The 20,905-nt window shown below is 32.9% G+C and overlaps 1 protein-coding gene across 1 annotated transcript in view; it reads left to right on the top strand.

The window, feature by feature from the left end:
- Smp_053100 (putative pdz domain containing guanine nucleotide exchange factor, pdz-gef) overlaps positions 1 to 19,895 on the top strand; it is a gene marked incomplete at its 5' end in the record, with an annotated part of 29,842 nt that extends 9,947 nt beyond the window's left edge. The window contains 5 exons of the mRNA XM_018797600.1: positions 8,265 to 8,453; positions 11,791 to 12,166; positions 14,284 to 14,375; positions 17,648 to 18,514; positions 19,438 to 19,895. Coding sequence (XP_018652625.1) covers positions 8,265 to 8,453; positions 11,791 to 12,166; positions 14,284 to 14,375; positions 17,648 to 18,514; positions 19,438 to 19,857 — 1,944 coding nt within the window. The 3' untranslated portion in view covers positions 19,858 to 19,895. The remainder of the gene's footprint in view (positions 1 to 8,264; positions 8,454 to 11,790; positions 12,167 to 14,283; positions 14,376 to 17,647; positions 18,515 to 19,437) is intronic.
- Between the last annotated feature and the right edge of the window lie 1,010 nt (positions 19,896 to 20,905).

Raw genomic sequence — 20,905 nt, 5'->3', positions numbered from 1 at the left:
ACGATTATCAGTCAAGAATATCTAAATAAGTAATGTATCCAGAGTTTGTATAAGAACTATGCATATTATTGAATACCTTTCAGTGTAATTAATGAATAAATTGACAGTATCATACGGATATTTTAGTAATAATTAATTTATATTTCACAATTATGCAGTTCGTTTTATTATTGAAAAGTATCTCATCCCTACAAATAAACAATGAGCTTACTCGTTTAAAATAATCGACCTAATTCGGATTATGTCACGTCAGTGTTAACCATATCTAACTAACTAGCTGGATTGGAGGAAAGTAAGAATCGAATAAAGGGAGATATTGCATCGCTCCATAATGTAATTGACCATTATCCTGAGCCATATCGACAGGTATATACTGGTTGTAATGTGCGAAATAGTCGTATTGTATAATTGGTGATATTGGATGGCATCACTTAAAAACCTTCGTATTGGGCACAGTTACATTTATTCTTTACACTCTCTTACTTTCTGAGCTTAGAGTCATTTCATACTTTGCATTATTCCATCTCATTCGTTCTTTTTTGAATGATATTCTTTATGTATAAGCTTTCCACTGCAGTTAGTTTTATCTGGACTGCTTTTCTTCTAACTCTCGTTCTTAATATGTTGTTTATACGTTAAGAACCTGGATCGATACACGTGTGTATATTGTTTTCTCTGTTATTTACTAACTACTGAAAGCAATATATATTTTGTTTGGTTTCGTCTTTGTTTCTGAGTTTATCTGTATTTGGACGGGAGTGAAAAAAAAAAGTTTTTTTCTTTTAATCACTTCGAATATATGTTCATTATAGGAAGAAAGATCCTTGTAAATATTTCTCAATGTTTTCTTCACATGAAAACACTTCGTATTATGAAAACTGTTTTTGTCAATTGAAGTAATTAGTAAACGGAAGAAATATTTTCAGTTACAAATCCATTTCTACTTTCTTAGTTTGTAAATCTTTCTCACTGCGTACTTTAACTCTTATCCTAAGTAACGATTGATAATATGTTTATCATCTGTTGATTAAATGAGTAGGAGTTGATAATTTTTCCATCTCTTTTAATATTACATTTTCTGGATTAATTAAGATCACATTGCCTTTGGCTTCTTATCTTAATGATATATGCTTTACTTTATTGATTCTTAGTAGACAAAACGAAATGTTCTCTTCTAGTTCCTCAGTTGATATTAACTAATGATGAAATCTATTCTTAAACTGCGAAAAAAAACACTTTATTCAATTTTATGAGATAGTTCATAATCCTTGTGTTAAAATTAACTAATAAGCAACTGAAAATTGTGACAGCACTATTGAACAAATGTTTGATTTTATCAGTTTGGTGTTGTGGAGATTGTTGAGTTTTTGATTGAGATCATGAATTGATCAGTGTTAGATCACCATTGAAAACGTAAAAGCACTGGACGGTCGTTTTGTCCTGTTACGGGACTCCACAGCAGTACTCGCCCACGATCTTGCATGAGGGATTCGAACCCAAGACCTTCGGTCTCGCTCGCGAACGCTCAAACTGTAAACGACTAAACAAGAATCCAACGATGTTGATGTCTAACTTCAACCAATCTATGATATTGCGCGACCATCTTCCATTGTCTGAGGTAGATATCTGTCTCTACGCGACACAGATTACTCCACTGACCACGGCGTCTCACTAGGACTCCGAGAATAACCTCTCGAAGCTAGTCACTAGTGAGCACATAATAGTTTTAAGATTGGGGTTGTGGAGATTGTTGAACTGTTTATGGTCGCTTCAAGTGCAAGCTCAGCTTATGCTTTGCCACTGCGCAGTTTTTCTAATTTCAATTGACCTTTGGCTCGATGTCGATTTGCTAGTTCATTTAAATGTTTAGCGTGAGTTTGTTCCATCTCAACCAAATTGGATTTCATGAACTGAATGTGTTTTCTATTTGAATTCTCTTCCTCCAGACGTCGTTATTTTTTGTAACTCTGTACGGTTAAGATTATTCTTATTCACATTCTTTTCGTTCTTGTTATTTTTCTCTCTCGGTCTTTTTTAAATGTCTTTTAGGATTATTCCTATCTTTTTCCAGATGACTACTTGATCTCATCAAGTGATGACGCATTTTTTTCATCATCCGTTAAACTGTGTTGTAAATGCGATACCCTATCAAATAGTTCTTGTCTTTCCTTTCTAAACGTTTGAAGTTGTTTATTGAGTTTTTGGGCGAGACTATACTTTATGGATGACCTTTGATTGAGTCTTGAAGGACCTTGAGAAACATTAGCCAATCAGAAGACAGTTAGTATACAGTAAAAATATATTATACAAAACTCAAAAATTAAAGGGGATACTGTTCTTTTACATGACTCAAAAACTTATCAAGGTTAGATATAGGTTCAGAAGTTCTAAAATCATAGTGCCTACGGTACAGGAACTCATCCATATGGCTCCATAGTAATCGGTCTCAAAAATTCTTTCAGCCTCGACCACATAGCTTCTATGTTGTTGGTATGCACCCCAGTTGTAGGGTCCACAAAATAGCGCTTGTGGATGACAACTTCATGCTCGTAGCCAAGTCTACTTAGGCATCTATATGCTCTCCAATCATCTATGTACACCGTAGTGCCCGGCTACACATACTTCTGTATAATCGGTATTATTGTTGGTGCCTGTCGGTTCCTCAGTCGTTGGAATGTCCTTTTTGTAATGACCTGTCATAGATTCCAAGGACCTGTGAGGTATATTTATGGAAGAGGTACTTACCCAATCTTCTTTAATACCACGGCCACGGTTGAATTTCCGTTTCCTTACTACTGTTTCGTCTATTTCAACGATCTTCCCTACTCCTCCATACGATTGGTGTCAGCTTGTCAATTTTGCTTTACATATATCTCGACAATACTCGTATCACTGAACTGCCGAAACTTTACTTACATCGGCAAACGTGGCAGCAAGTGTAACAGGTGCTTTTATTATCCAATTTGCAACAAGTATCATAATTTGTCTTAAATTTAATCGTGATCGAGCGAAAAAAGTTCTTGTTCGAGCTGATTTCTTCTTCCAATATGAACAACATCGAAGGATAATCTCATCACGGTAGTCTGCACACCGTACAGTGGTCATTTGAGTACCACAGTCATAAGTATAAGAACTTCCTAATAATCCCTTCTCTTGTAGACGCTGAATTATCACGTCTTCTCTAAAATCCGCTGTAAACCGATCGTACGTAAGCATCAGGTACCGAACTTAGCGCCATGACCTTGAAAACCCGCGAAAGCTGATTGACTCGTCTATAAATTATAGTCCCGCCGAGTTCTTGTTCACGTTTTTGACGTTCATCCAAAGTATTTTTTGTCTGACGAACTTGATTTTCAAGCTCTCGACGCAATTCAGTATCAGCTAACTAACTTTGTAATGACTGTATCCTTTCACATGACTGTTGGTTTTGATGTTTTTGTTCATGTAACATACTACATACTAATCGCTCTTGTATTATTCGTCTATCATGTTCTGAATTCGTTAGAGCTTTTTGTAGTTGGATCTAATAACTATCATTATCCAAACTGTACAGTTTTGAAGCTTGATAACTATTTTAGAATCAAATCTTTACTATACATACATACATACCTGGCTTAATCATGTCTGTTGAACATAAGTCCAGCTCTTACATGTATATAATCTATTCATTGAATATTTATTTTTGATATTAACTTTTCTACTTCTACTTTTTTTTTAAAATATGTTTAATACAATATGTAACAATATAATATGAATATATCTCTGTAAAGACCTAGTCATATCAACTGTTTGTATTTTTGTAATAAAAGAGATGAAGAGAGTAGTAGACACGTGAAAAAAATTGTCATGAATATTCCTCTCAATTAAAAGTAATTATAATTACTCTTTTTCAAAACTATTAACATAATTAAATAAATTTACTAAACTATGATAAAAGTGATTTAATTGAGATAATTTAACATTGAATTTGAAACATAAAAAACAAATAAATACTGTGAACCGGACATAATTTTCACTGATATATATATATATTCACATATTTTTCCGTAAGAAATACTTCACCTGGAAGTTCATATCTATCAATAATAACAAATCAGTAAAATTCAATTTAACACATTAATACTTGTAGTATAATACTATTATATTTCATTCAATAAATATCGAATTGTATATATAATATTTCAATGACAGTCTTAGCCATTAGATTAAAATAGTCAACATATAGAAGTTATTCAATATCGTGGCAATCCTCACAGAATGTTCATATGCCTATAAGAGACTGATCAATTGCAGTCCTAAACACTAATGGGAAGATTCAAACAAGCAATCCAGAAATGAATTAAAAGTTATTCAGTTGAAAAATCATTGGAAATCATGAAGCTCTCAATATTATTGACTGCAATAAATATTCCTGAATTTCTAGTAGATAATTTGTAACATTTGCATCGGCAAACATAAATAGTATGTAACACCAATCGGATGTGGAAAATCTAGCTGCAGAAGTCTAAGAAGATTGAGTTGAAGAAAACAGAAAGGGAATTAGGAAGGAATTGTGAACTGAAAGAATCATACAGAATGTGAAGGGCGCTGGATGGAAGATTTGCAAATGAAGTACTTAATGTATGGTTCTCATGTTTTGCGAAGATATTCTGTAATTTTGTATTAAATAATAAATTGGTCGTTCCTCACTTGAGTTCCCGCTCATTAAACTATTATTAATTCTCATATAAATTATAGTCTCACTATCGAATCTAGGTCGTTCAGATCTTTCAGAAAACATTGGTATTTTTGTACCAGTATTAGGATTCATTGGTCTGCAATTACGACTTCACGACCATCACCCAGTCGCATTGATAAGATCTATCGTACTCCTGAAATGTCTGAACTCTACCGGTCACCAAAGGTTCTACAATTTATCTCACATGTATTTACCTTGAGTTTCAATGATTCTTCAACTCAAGATGAATGATGGCGAATAGTAAAATGCGGGACATTTGTTTCATCCTAATTTTCCATTGATCAGTTAAATGTGCACCCGCACACGGCAGGATTCAACGTGTGGGTTTTTTTTATTTTTAAGAAAAGAGTATTGAAAATATCAGCAGAACTTTTTCGTGAATTTTTTCCACGGTATTAAATAATATAACGTATATCAGGTTAAGAGTTGATGTGCAATTACCTAAAAAGTTAAATGTATTGACTATATCATGGCAGCTTGAAAGTTTTCTCTAAAATTACGCAAATAGTAAATCAACAGAAGCGACAAACTTCGTGGTTTGGAGCCTACAGAGTAATCGTAATCATCGATTAAAAATCTTAGATATCTTTGAATTGTTCGTAGCGGTTCATATTTATTCATTTATCTTTCTCTTCCTGTTGATCTTAAATCGTTGCATTTTCTTGAATCTGTTTAGATTCCTCAATATCACTTATTTCTGAATATATTCTCCATTTGTAGATGTTATTTGCTATGGTTAATATCATCTGGAAACTATTGAAAACCATAAAGCATCAGACTGTTTTGTACTCTTATGAGACTCTTCAGCAACGCACACCCATTTAAAGTTCCTGGACTTAACCCCTATTTAGGTCATGAATGTGCACCACCTAGACATTCTGTTTTAGGACAAAATTTACCAGCGTTTCCTGGTTTTCTATGGTACTCGAACTGAAATCAATCCATGACATATATCATCCATAAAACAAATGTTTCCGCAAAATCCTTTTCGTGTAAATTATATTCTCTGTTTAGCTTCGTTTCCTATCACTTACTCTTTCCGTTCTTTTGTGTTAATTCTCTTCATCTTAAAGTTCATATGCGGTTTCAGAATTCGCATTGATCTATATTCATACGTAGGTGACCAACTACCTGTTTCTCACATACTAAATCTAGAAAATATTATTTGACGATGTTAACTGCTTTTTTTATTTCTTTAAGATCCCTGAAAAAACTACTATCGACAACATAAATCAATCATATAAATTTACGTGCTGAATTCCACTTGAAATCCTCTTTATTTATTTTGACTGGTTCTTACGTAACATATAATAATCGTAATAGAAAATAACATGGTTATACATCATGCTCCACCAATGTGGATGCTATGTTTTTATTCGGTTAATTTTTTCACTGTATTTGTATAGCCCTCGTACATGTATTAAACTTCAAAGAAATGTTTTGTTATTTCTGTGGATTCTAATTGATATCACTAGTATCATATAGGAGGTTGACAGCATCATCACCTCATACTTCATCACGACATCGTATTGAACAAGTTGATTACATACATATAGTCAGTCAATATCGCAATTTGACTGACGTTAAAAGTATGAATCGTTGACCATACTTCATTGCTTTAAAGTTTAGATGCTTACTTCAAGGCTTGAAAGTCTTGGGTTTGATCCTTGGCAAGATCATGTGTGTGTTGTTGAGAATACTTGTATACTAAAACAAAACAGCTGTTAAATACCTCCTGGTTGTGCTATATGCGCGTCGCTTATTACTTGTACTTGATAAAACGAGAAAGCACTGAAATTTTCACAACACGAAGTAAGAACACCAAGACTGATGCAAATGGAGATTTATTAACCCCAAAATCACGACAACACAGTCGAAAATGTACTCATTATATATCGATTGTAAACTCATTTTGATTATTAATTAGAATTAAATCACATGCATGAAAAACACCCAAAGTTATAGCAAAATCATATGCCGCACGTCATGCTGATCTAATACAAGAATATTGTATCTTGAAAAAGCATCACAATCAAATAAATTAATATTATACCGAATAAAATATCACACTGGAGAACAAAGCGAATACTACACTAAGCAGTCATCACATTGAATTAAAAATAAAAGTAATGTTGATCAAAAGTCACAAGTCAACTGTGATTTTTGCTTTTTATTCTATCATATCAGATTGTCTAAATGAAGATAATTTACTTTGGAACCGTTTTTCAAATTCAAACATCTTCAATAGTCACCCACGGATGTTTTAATTCTTTCCCCTCTGTCTGTTATTTTTTGATTATATCTCGTCGTCGAAGAAATGTGTACAGAAAAACAAAATTAAATGTGGAAAAACGTCCGAGTGTTCTGGTTTTTCTTAATTTCCATAATAGGTAACCAAATGTGACAGCATGAACTAATTTACTTTAGTATGAGATTTTGTTTGTCTTAGGGGAAAGCAGCGTGACACTTTTTTTCGTAATCACTACCGTTTTACACTTCAAAACTTCAATTTCAGTAGCCATTAAGCTAACAAGATCAAATGTGCGTAATGGAAGTTTTTTTTCAAGCATGTTTAGTTTTTCTTGAGTAACTGTCATTTGATTATATCAATTATCATTTATTCTGTGTGTGTATATCATCTTCAAGTAATTGGCATAGGACTAAATTTATTTGCCATTGTTGTGGTTTATGTAAAATTAGTTTGGATGGTTATCAAACATTGATAATTACAACAAGTAGTATAGTTAAAGGACATCTGCCTTCCATGTCTTTAGCTGAATAAAGGTACTGTTTAAGGTATACTGGTGGTTAACACTACCCAATTACTTACATCGAGAAATGTTATTTTCTCTTGAGAAACCTAAAGATGATGAACGTTGGAGGATGGATGCAGTGTCTAATCGACAACTGTTTGAACCCAGTTACAGATAATCATTTTATGAATCGTTGTTTCTATAGTATTACTGCCGTACATTTTCAACCCTACTATTGGCACCAGAAATCCCTAGATTCAATTTTTTCTAACCTTTTAAATTCTGTGTACCGAACACAGGATCGCTGAAGATACTAGCTATTTGTGGGAAACACTATAACGGCACGATACCTCAATACAGTTGGTAGTACAACCTATCAGCTAAAGTAGTTGCTTTTAATATTACCGCTATCTAACCAACCTTTCTGTTATTATAAGACATCGAGCCTGAAGGATTGAAGCCAATGTAGTCCTACAGTTATAATCGATAAGTCTAATCATTATATCAAAGTGGCAGCTACTGTCTATTACATAACAATAAAATAACAGTATGGTGCTAATCACTGAACAAAATTGATTTCAAGTTATTTGGGATATAGTGATTTTGTAATTCTAAATCAAATCTACCCAGTGAATTTATCTGTTAATTTTGTATACGGAATAAATCAGCAGCTTATAGCATATAATATTTTCTTGTATCTTATTACTCTTTGGTATTTTAAAAACCGTTTTTATTAACATTACCCTCGCATTCATATCGCTTCATATTTGCAGATGGTATTGGATACATCTAGAAATTTCCATCATTATCGTACTCTCTTATCAGCTAATAATGTATCAGCTCCAATGTTACCCTATCTACCATTAGTATTGAAAGATTTAACATTTATCCATTTGGGTAATCCTTCTTGTACTCCAGATGGATTAGTAAATTTTGTCAAATTACGAATGCTTGCTAAAGAGGTTAGTTAAACAGTTATTATTATTACTGTTATTATTTCTGCTTTATGCTAGCTGTAAATGATTTGGTTCAGCCTTTTTCAGTGCTGCTAACAACCCCATTGTCACTACGATACAATTCAGAACCATATTTAGAAAAAATTAATACTCAGTCTTTCATTAAGATCGACACTTATTTGTTAAATATTGAATTAATTCGGTTCCTTACTGTACTGTATCATGAATTCGGCTGACGTTTTGACATAATGATTTAGTGGGTTACGAGGTGATCAGGTTATCCGTTGACAATAATAATATTTGTAAGGAGTTCCGAATTACGTCAGAATGGCTCCATAACATCTAGTTTTCAATGACATGATAAATCGATCATATTTTTTCATACATATCACCCTAATTAATTTTAGATCACATAAACTGAGTATATATCAGTTGCTAGACATATCAAATAAATCTTATTATACCTCTCTTTGGTTTAGCGTCCAAACTTTACCATTTCAGACAGGTAAACCCACATCAACTACGTGGGATCTGGTACAAATCTATATCTATCCAAGTCTTCATTCTGTAAATACTAAGTATCTAAAATAAAACCAACACTAGTGGTAAATTAGGATTTAGGTTATAGAGCATAGAAAAAGTTTAGCACCTATGCCACTACAGTCAATCTCTTATGAGATTGATCGTGATAAGTTTTAGGTATCTTAATGTGTTGTTTTTATTTAACCAGGAATGTATTCTCTGTATTATATAACTATTATAACTATTTCATCAAAAACTTGTTAATAATCAATCAACTATTTTGATATGTGTGTCCTTATGAATTAGTCAGCTATTGATATATATAAACAAAATATGTTTTACACGTACTCTCTGTTGTGTTTTACATCAAAAAAAAAACAAATAGTTTAAACAACAAAACATTGTTTAACTACGATCAAAATATTTCTGTTTAAAAATAAACTTTACTCTTGACAGGGTGATTAAGTTTTGTTTAAATGATAGAAGATTTAATAAGATTAACTGTAAATGAATGTATATACGCAATGTGAATGAAATGTAAATGCTGTGTGTTGGTATACGTTTGTGTGTATGTTTGCGACTGCATATTTATATTGAGAAAAAGAAAACTAAAGTATTTACTTAAATAGTGTTTCTGAATGTCTGTGTGTGTGTGTGCATGTATGTGTATTTTATATTCAAGACAACAATAAATACACTTGAAATAACATAAAACAATGAAACGAGTTGATTGAAACAAACGTCACGTCATATAAGCTAGTCCATTGTAGTTTGTTGCGCAAGTTATTTTTTATTATTATAATTAACATCAGTATTACTACCACAACCACCAAATCTACTTGATAGGTAACATTAGTTCTTTTTTTAAGCGTCAAATTATAACTATTTATTTGTTAAAACACAATATTCATAAGCACAGATATGTTGCTTCGTTGATTAATAAATATCGTAATTGTAAGTATCATTACCAAGTTTTGATTTGATAATTTCGAATAAATTGAGCATTGGGTAGATTGTTATGAGTAGAAAAATTTTTCTACTCATAGGGATATTACAAATATATTAATTTATTTATAATATCGTAATTGTTTCATTGCTCCTATCATTGAAATTTAGATTGATTACACACTTTATCAATCCACTTTCAACTTTACAAAGTCAGTTTGGATCTTTTTACAACTATGTATCAATGATATAATTTACTATTTTCTTCGTAGAAAGTTGTCAACTATTTCCTACTTCTACGCCCTGCTGGCTATCACTGTATACAACTGTCATTAACCATGAAACACTAACTTTTAATTTACTGTCAGACCCGTTCAACGGAACAAAGTCAAGAGATTGACATTTAATTCCGTTGAATAAATTAAAGAATTTAGAAAAGTCAAGGCTACAACAACAATTCTTAATATGCATGATGATTGATTTATGTGGTAAAATATTAGGAGTCAAGTGAACAATCATATTGATGTTAGTGATTGATAAATGGGATCTTTTTTGTTATTTAAAAAACTTTGTACGTATTTGTTAGTCTGGCTCAAATTTGATTTGATCTACAAAATCAATCAAAATAAGAGATCAGACAACTACACATTGATTACATCGGATGATAATCTCGTTATAATAATGAATTTACCGAAATTTGAAGATCTATAAGTCATTAAATTCCAAGTTTTTGATTCTATGTAGATTTCTAGGCCTTACATTATTGAGAAATTCTATGTTGGAATAGACCAACTATCCTAATTCTTTCATAGTATAGGCGGGTTTTGGAGATCGTTAAATCTGTACTTTTATACCACAAATTGATTTTATGTAGACAACTATTAAAAACCAGAAATCATTGGACTGTTGTTTCATCCTAATACAAGACTTATCAATAGTGGGCATTCACGACCACATCAGCAATAGAACACTTGAATTCCAAGCATTGCGGCGAATGCTTAATCTTCAGACCATTCAGACTTTGTTGATTTCCACTGATTCTTTCTCTGTTCTTTCAATTCATGACTATGAAAATTAATCTCAAATTGAACCACTTTGCTAAATCAGATTGAGTAATGTGTCGTTTTTAGAACTAGTTATGTCCCAGTTACACATGATGTCTTATTTAAAAACACATAACAATTGTAGAAATGTGTCAATTCATCAACCTTTATCTCTATCCAATCTTGATTTCCTTCCATACTTGTTACAAGAAAGGACCACTTTTCGTATTAAAAAACCTGTTCAGTTTTTTTAATTCCTAAAATGTTATTAAACCACTTGTATTATGTCGTATTTAAGGAAACAGAAAAAAATACCGACATAATTAAATACCATTACTGAATTATTTTTTCTCAGATTTTATTGTTTCCTTTCAACTTTCAGTGAAGCTGCTGCATAAGCTATAGTATGTTTTCCGTGCCGTTTTGTTTCAATAAATCAACATAGTTTTTGTATGCTGCACGGACATATACTCCCATGCACTGACATTTAGTGTTTACATGTACGTCAATAATATACAGTTGTCTATTAAAAATAAAGTGATTTTCAGTTGATATTATTTTTAATCAGCTATTATTTTGAGATGCAACTACATTGAGTGACCATGTAACAAGACTTTGTCTTTGAGAATCGTATGTATTTGGAAAATCTGCGTTGTACTCGTCACCATGAAAATTTTTCATAAGTTCCCTCTGCTTAAGTGTTTTTGCTGTTTCACAATTACTTTTTCATGAAATTTTCCCTTAAATGTAAATATTTTGCACTTCTACGTTTATATTGTGATTGCTGTTGCTCATGATTTTTTCGAACATCTCCCTTTATTCTTACTTTCTAGGTTCGTTCCATTTGTCGGATGTGTAATGTTGATTATGATTTATGCACTACTGCATATCACGGTCGTGTTGCTGGTGGTGTCGGACGTGCACGTGCTGGCGCCAATTTAAGTGCGCTTAAAGCAGTCGCTTCTGTTTCATCCATCAATCCAAAATCGTACTTTTCAAATCTTACAACGATAAATAACTTCAGTCAAACAAACCATAATAACAATAATAATGCTAGTACAGATTCTAATTGGTCAGAACACAATATGGTTGAAAGGAAATTCAGTTATTCAAATTCTCTTGACTACAGTGAACAGCAACAACGTGAAAGCACACTTAACTTTGATGCGAATCATATAAATCCGACTAATGTTTCGAGTGGTTTTAACGGTGGGTAGTGTGTTTACTTTTTCATTCCTTTCTTTAATTTTTACTTAAGAGGTTTGTGAGTGGTTCGTTAGCGAAACTTGAAATGATGTGAATATTGATCTACCCTAGACTGTTGAGAAATAACCTAATATTTTAGAAAAAAGTTGTTTTCCAACTTCATACGAGATTTATTTTATAATATTTTTGAAGGTCTAAACAACTAAGGATTTATTAGCTTCTGTTCACATCGATTATTTTTGTATAGTTCATATGTGATCATGTTAACTCCCTGTTCATATGTCCCCATGGAATTGAGTGATATATGTATACATAATCGTTGGATTTGACATTTTATTATTATTACCTTTAGATTGATGTATATCAAGTCAGGATACTGTGATTATTTCCTCTATTTTTCTCAAAACTTAGAAAGTTCTCGAGGAATTATAGCTTATTCAGTAGTTTTCAAAATTTGTTCTGAGTTTGGAAAAGATATGATAGGAAAATTCTCTAATTTTACATGATAACCTTAGCTAACCAAAAACGTTCTTCTCCCTCTGCTCAAGTTTATTACGCGAAAGCCTACTATGAAATGATACTTTTGGTCTGTTTATCTTTGTCTTACTCCTGTTCAACCGATTTAATGTAACCAATAAAGATCACGTATATTCAGCCATCACTGTCTTCGAAACATCGCTTCATGTTATCAAACTATCTAGTGACTAATGTCTTTGCTAAGTGTTCTACGTAATGAAGGCAAGGTTTTGAACCTTTATCGGTTTACGCATTTTCCATGTGTGTTGCACAAGTCCATACATCGTCCCACCTTAAAATACATTAATCATAAACAGTTTTGGAAAATTTATTGTGGGATGACACAAAATATGGCAAAAATCTATTGATTTTTTTTCTAGATTGTGCAGGGAAATGTAAGCTATTTGTTAGTGTCTGCAAAACATTATAAACCCAACGTTTTGATGATATATCACAAAACGTCAGTCAAATTTGTCTAGACATATCCATACTTGTTGATATTAGGAACTATAATCGATCAGTTTTTATTGGAATATATTCATCATTTTTGGATTATCTCGATATTCCTTTTTAGTTACAAGTTTTTAGTATATTGATAGTGTTTAAAGTAATGTGCTGAGTTCGAATCTCAGAGTGAACAGTAACCCTGGAATTCACATTTAGCTGGTGAGTTTCAATCAAAACAAAACTCTCATTCTAGATTCTGCAATCCGAATATAGGTTTTGTGGGTAATATATGATAGTTGAACTGAAATATTATTGGTCACTGAGCGTGGACAAACAAGCACTTAACTTACCAACTATTAAATATGTGATTTCCTTACTCCTCCAAACTCACTGAGTGTGATTGTATTGAATGAATTAACATCTAGTGTTAATCTCATTCTCTATTCTGGGTTGTGAATCCTGGATCTGATGTAACTTGAATAGTCTCTCTATCGTATTATATATATATATATATATATATATATATTATTCCTCAGAATTGTTCTTATTTGACAGTCAACTATAATCAATGTGAAATGGGCTACAAATATGTATCAACCCAACCCATATCAAATTAGCACAACGAGTTGGGATTAATGATATGAATAGCTAATGCATCGTAATAATTGCAATACCAACAGTATTTTTCACAGAAAAATGACTGTGCATACGGAACACCATTTTCGGAAAAAAAATGGTCAGAAAAAACAAAGTATCAATGCTTTCAAACCAATGAGAGCGATTTCAGACTGTTACTTAAGGCCTCCAACTATTAGTCACGATTATCACACATACCTCAACCAGGTAATCTATACCTACCACCATGGCTGAGACTAACAGTCATGACTTCATGAAATGATATCTCGTTTCAGCCTATACCCTACCTCGCTCAGTTTCGTTTCAACCAACTCCTTCATATATTTTAGTTTAAAATTTACAATATGTTGAGCTAAATGCCTATATAATTAAATGTTTAACTGTTTGATGCATATGTCAGTAAACATTTTGATAAATCTAACTTTCATTGCAATAGGTACTTCAGGATTTAAAAAGTAAAAATTCGTCATCCTGTTGCATTCATTATTGTTATATGTAAACTTGATTAAATTTTTGTTTAGTTGGACACAAGCGTCTACATCAACATGGGAATCCTACAACTCTTTCCAGTGAAAGTTTCAATGTGGAATTGCCTACAGCTAACTCTTTAATTGTCCCCGGTGGTGGTATTCGACGGCGATCAAACCTCGGTCTAATTTCTTCATCAATTAATCCAAAGAAGATTTATGAAAGTTGGCTAATGACTTTACGGATTCGTACTTATGGCTAATGACTTACGGATTCGTACTATTTTGCTAATTAAGAGAATTATCCTCACGCATTGAACCTAGTGGTAAAGATTCAAAAGCTGTTAGTGGTAAAGATTCAAAAGCTGTCCAACCCTTTGTTGTATCTTCAGTAGGCATTACTGACACTACTACTACTACTACTACTACTAATAATAATAATAATAATAATAATAATGATAACAATAATAATAATAATCCTACTAATGAAGGAAATGGTCCACAGTTAAATACATCTAATCTCCCACCCTCCAACAATAATACAAAATTAAAAGGTAGTCATTCTTTTGGAGAACTGTGAATATTTGTTATTTTGTATCCTTTTCAATTCATGGATTATCTGTTCTCGTAAATTGTATATTTAAAAAATATATTCATGACGGTTACTGAACAGTTTACTTTAGAAAGTGTAGGATTTTATGAAAATTATGCAATGTGATTGATATACCAAATGCTGATTTGTATAGTTGATTGTGAGTCAGAATTTTTGCGTGTGAGCTATTGAAAGTATCTGGCTTCTCGAACTAAAGTGAATAAAGCTGGATCAAAATGAACTGAACTACCTGCATATTTGATTATACTGAGATCAGATTGAAATAATGTGATGTACGAAACAGGCCCTCACCCCATAATTAAACGCAATTATCAGTTGAAACACAAAACCACGAAATGTGTGAACTATATAGAAACACGAAAATCCAGTTCTAAAAAAATGGACAACACCCTTCGCTAGTATTGGCGTTCATTAAATTGCCCAAATATGTTAACCGTTTAAACGAACTCTGTAACTCATGATCCAGATGAAAGGGTTTTGTCGAGATTGTTCTGATTTCTAGGTAGTCTCTGTCACGGATTAATATCACTTAACGTACCATTGAAAATCAGAGAGCACTGAATAGCTGTTTCAACGCTAACCCAATGCTTCTAACTGTTGATTTTTTTTCTGAGATACCCAAAACTACTGGGTTCGATCTCTGATGAGGTTGTGGGTGCTCACTTTCGAAAAGTCTTGTGATAAAGCGATACATTTGTTCAGTGCTCTTTGGTCTTAAAAAATACCTCAAGCGTGATCAGTTGACTGTGAATATCAGCCACAAACTAAAGATTTCTTGAATATGTATTTCCAAACACCCCTGTCTATGATAGTACGAAACAATCGTAGCTTGTTGATTAGGTCATCCGGCTTTCAATCATTAGATTGCAGATTCAAACTATTCTCTGTCTACCTTGATTTATCCAATCGGATAATACCACTAGCTCTTGCACAATTGTAAGCATTCGTCAAAGGTAGTGAATAACACTTTAACCTGTATATTCAGTAAATGAATTGCTGCATTATTAATTCGGTCATTTAAACTGATAGACATTTGTACTAAATCCTGTGTTGATGATAGCTAGTTGATTGACTTGTGACAATTCATGTGTTTTTCCAAATAACAGCAATTTTCGAACAAGCATTTCACAAATACATATTTGTTAACTATGACTATATTTATATCCATGTATACATCCAATTGATAATCATCACAAAAAATATGCTACATATTTATTTATTCTATAGAAATGGCATTTTTCGCATTTACCACTTGTGTATGAAATGAGTAAATGATGTGTGGGAGAAAGTGTGTGTCTAAATAAACACATAGTTTTTTAATAATACACTTGAGTCCGTACTGACAGTAGGAAATAAATTCTATCCACTTGTAGTTGGATAACACTGAATCTAGAACTTGAAGTTCATGTCGTTTTTTTCCCGATTGAGTTATAAATCATCATTCATTACATTATTCTCCTTCCTTTTGTTGACTATACATAAGCTGTGTAAAAAATTTCCCTCAACTTCTAGATCTCTATACACAGAATGTCTAATCCAGTTTGTTAATTTATCATGTGAATATCTGTTAGTTGTTGCTCAAATCTGTCTATTCAGCTACAACATGAGTGTTTTGATGAGTTTCGAGTTATGGAAAAAACTTTAATCAATATCTTTTACGTAGTTCATATGTATTGTAGTGATGAGATTTCGTTTTGTGATATGTTTTGTATGTGGTTTTGTTACCATCCGGATCAGTTATCAAGCAACATAAAACTTTTATGCGAACAAATCAAGCTTATGTATAGATCAAGTAAACTAAATTGTTATTACAATAGATAAGCGACTGAAACTGAGTGAAATTTAGTATGTATTTACAAAACATAACAAACAATAGTTTCCATGGCCACCAGGTTTGTACACACCAGTTATATAGGGAATCTGATGGTCAAATATTTGACTTACTCTTTCATCGGTTTTCAATCATATCCCATCAATTTCAATTAGGAAAATTGAACAATATCTTTAATACATTGTATTCAAGTCCTATTTCACTACACCTTAGATTGTTATGATTATCAATTAAGCGATCACCGGACACATCATTCTCACTTACTAATTAGGTTTCTTAGTTCATTTGTGTGAAAATCCAATGGTTCTAAGGGTGACTGAGATCTTTCAAATACAGTTGTTATTCGCCGTGCAAACTTCAATGTTTCATATGAATAGAAAAAGCATGAATGATTTATAGGTTAGTGGATAGCGCGTCGGGGTTTCAGTAGATAAGTTTCTGGAATTAAGTATCAGCGTGGAACGCCAACACTGAGATGCGGGTATATCCCAGATAGGGTAATTTGCGCGTCTTGTATTCCGCTGCCTGATGTAATACTGATATGCTAGAAAATTTGTGATTAAAAGGGAATATCTAGTCATCCGCATAGGTTGGATGTATCCCTACAGATACTGATCAATTGTAGCTCCTAATATCAATAAGAGGGAAATGCAAACCTTTACAAACAAACTGACAATTTTTAGTTCGTAGATAGTTTTCGTCGTGGACTGGCGTCAGCTAGAACATTGTCAAAAGAATATCCCTATAAATATCTGACATTTCACTGTTAGTTTTTTTTCAAAAAGTGACCAAATCATTATATGACTAAGAAGAAAACAAGGAATTACTGAATAACTGTTCCATCATCTTACTTTGAGATTCTTCAGCTGTGCATCATCATAGTAGGAACCATCTAAAATTAAATCAATCTATTTTTCTTTTTTAATAAATTTATTTATTAGGACTTTTTATACTCTTCTATTATAGGCATAAAGCTTTCTCCCACAAAAACTTCTGCACAGTCTGTTGTAGTCGAATCGAATACAAAGAAAAAGTCTCCGCTTAAAGTTATCAACATATCGACAGAATCTTCATCTGTACCACCAGCAACAGTAGCAGCATCAATCACATCTAATCCAACGGATATGTTTACTCGACCATTACTAGGCGCACAATCTGTCGAAGATGCTCGCAAACTATTAGCCCTGAGTGTAGGTAGTAAACGTTCTTCCCAGAGACGTTTACCAGTGTTCACTTTCCCAAATCACTTTGATTACAATAATACTCATAATGTTGCTCAGTCTTTGTTCATTACGTCACCAGTTCGACCATATGCTGGTATTGGGTTTGGACATTTGAAATCGCAACATTACAACAATTCTAATGTATCATCGTCTATAGGATCATCTTATCAAGTAAATAATAATACTATCATGCAAATGTCAAATAACAGCACATCTAAACCATCATCTACCACTAATGCTACTATTTCCACATGTTCTAATCATTTGCACCATCATCATTATAGTCATGCTCAGATTATATATCCACAACCGACTCGATGTTATTCCACTCCTATCGGTACATCAGGCAGTAAAAGTCTACTGTTGCATAATCTTATCCCAATACCATCTCGTTTAGCTACTAATATGAAAGATAGTGGGAATAGCAATTCTACATCGAATCAAATGTATGCTATGCTACCAAATCAAAGAGATCCTTCTCATTTGCATCAGCAGCAGCATTCTTTAATCCATCACCAACAGACATCAGCATCTCCACCTGATAACCGAGGCCAATCTACTATGAAACATCAATATTTTAGTCAGGCAACAAATCAGAATACAAATCATCAATACCAAGTATGATTGAGTGTTGTTTTTATCCCTATATCATTTTCATGTAAAGACAATTAGTAAATTTTACCAAGGTATTCTTTGACTAGTCACTAACAACAGGTTGAATTAAACTGTTGTATTTGAGGTCTTAGTTAATGTTCATACCATACTGTTCGTAAATAATACAGAAAATGTGACACGTCAAGTCTGAAGACAAATTATTTTAGAAAAAAACGATAATTGTGACGCTCATTTGATTATCAATACACGGACATGTGGTTACACCATACATTTCGCCGTCCGCGGAGTACTAATATTCTATGATATGTGTATCACAAGATTTCAGATCTAAGTTCGTTTTCAATCACCCTGGAAAGCCTTACTAGTAGCATTCAAGTGCTCAAGTCAACTGGAAATGTAAAAACCCATGTACAATAAAAATATATCTTACTTTAGTTTTCAAATAAAACATACATAACTGCTATGTTACACGTAGTCTGTCCAGTATACATGCTAACTGAGCTAACAACTTCGTTAGCTGTAGGCTATCGCCTATTTATTGGTGAAAACACTGAACGTGGGCAGTCTCGTTCTTTACAATCTTGAGTTCACTGTCTTCATTATTACTAATGAATTTAGGTCTTGGAAATCGTTTATCCACACGATTCTAACAAAACATTTGGTGTTGAGAAACTAATTGCGTGCAAAAATCGTTCCGAAACTGCTGACACTTGACCAAAAGCTAACAAAAACTGAATCAGGATTTTATAGGTACGAAATCTATTCGAAATCATAGACCAACAAATGAAAGATAAAACGTGAAACGCCAAGGCAATTGACGTGTCTAACTTCTGGAAGCCTTCCAATGATGATTTTTACGGATGATATATAAATATATAGATATATAGATATAGATATATAGATAATCTCATTTTGTCTTACAACAGCAACAACCAAATCCACAGTCCCTGTCAAACTTCATAGGATCTCGTCTAACATTGAATCCTAATACTGCTGCAGTGCTACATCCATCTTGTCGTGGTATTTCCCTGCAGCAACAGATGACTTGTCCATATCGGTCTACTCATTTATCTGGTGAAGGTGCCTATCCCCCATATCAACAACAGGCAACGGTACAATCAGGTCATTTTAGAGAACAATCACCATCGCAACAACATCAGCACTCAGTTTCATTCAATTTTGATGAGAATTATTTATATCCTACTGTAAATACACTTCCACTTGGTGGTTCAATGCTGTCTATACCTCGCAATTATCGGCAGTCTGTCATACAAAGAATAATTCCACAATGTAAGTTTTCCATATTTGATTTGATGGCATTTTTAGATCCACACGAAAATCATTGAGTCTTTTTACGAGCCAGTTAATGGTATTTAAAAGAACATTTAAATGGTCATAAACAGCTATTAGAATTTTTTACATTTAGACTTCACTATCATTAGAGCTCATTATCAAAGTGTATAAAATCTTACAGAAACTCATACTTCATCGAAAATGTACACTTAAGTGTCTTAAATAGTGCCCGTAAACTTACTGATTAAAAACATCCAACTGTTTGTAACCATGCTCCATGTGCCTCGGTTCGGACAGTCGGGTAGTGTAACTTATCCTCACACAGAAAAGTGTGGTTTGAGATCGCCAATATAAACCTGTTACACAACTTATATTTTGTGTCTGGTATCTTACTTCAATCGAGTGTAGCACTCAGTTATCTTTCATACTTTGGACGAAGCTATTGATTATATTTGCTTATGTGCCTAGTCAGTTCGAGCTGCGATTGGTCAATGATTGATGATAGACATATTTGGACACATCACGTATAAAACTTATATATTTTGAACGACTTATTCACTTGTGGCCACTCTGCAATTATGTTAGTGTACTTTTTTGGTTATTGTTATCTGCTTTTCGACCAAATGGTTCTATCAAGGTGTCTGTGTTCACGTGATTAAGCAAACTTCAAGTTTAACACTCAGTTTTCCGTTCAAGTTAGGAATTGTCATGACTAAGTCCATAGATAGTGATCAAATCGGTTGATGAATTTAATATCTGAGATACTAGGTTGTAAAATTCTGTAAAATACTGAACTGTTTTTTAACTCTTTCTTTAATATGTTTGTCATATGTTCACAGGTTACAGTTATGGCTTCAACAATTCAGATAAAGATTCAACTTCGAGTGGTAATTTGTTTAATGTGTTATGCGCAGGAAAATAATAACACTTTTTCTAATTGAAGAATAAGGCATAACTTTAAGTCTTTTTGTGTGCGCACACGTACACACACATCGAATGACCGAATCGCACTTGACGTTTAATTTGTATATTGTACATGTTAGTGCAAAAACACCATGCTAGTAATGAAGAATGCCGTATATTATGATAGATAGTGGGGAG

Source organism: Schistosoma mansoni, chromosome 5 (assembly GCF_000237925.1).
Source record: "Schistosoma mansoni strain Puerto Rico chromosome 5, complete genome".
In the NCBI taxonomy this organism is placed as follows: Eukaryota; Metazoa; Platyhelminthes; class Trematoda; order Strigeidida; family Schistosomatidae; genus Schistosoma; species Schistosoma mansoni.
The sequence above is the reverse complement of the archived record's forward strand: the minus strand, read 5'-3'. Positions and strand labels throughout refer to the sequence as shown.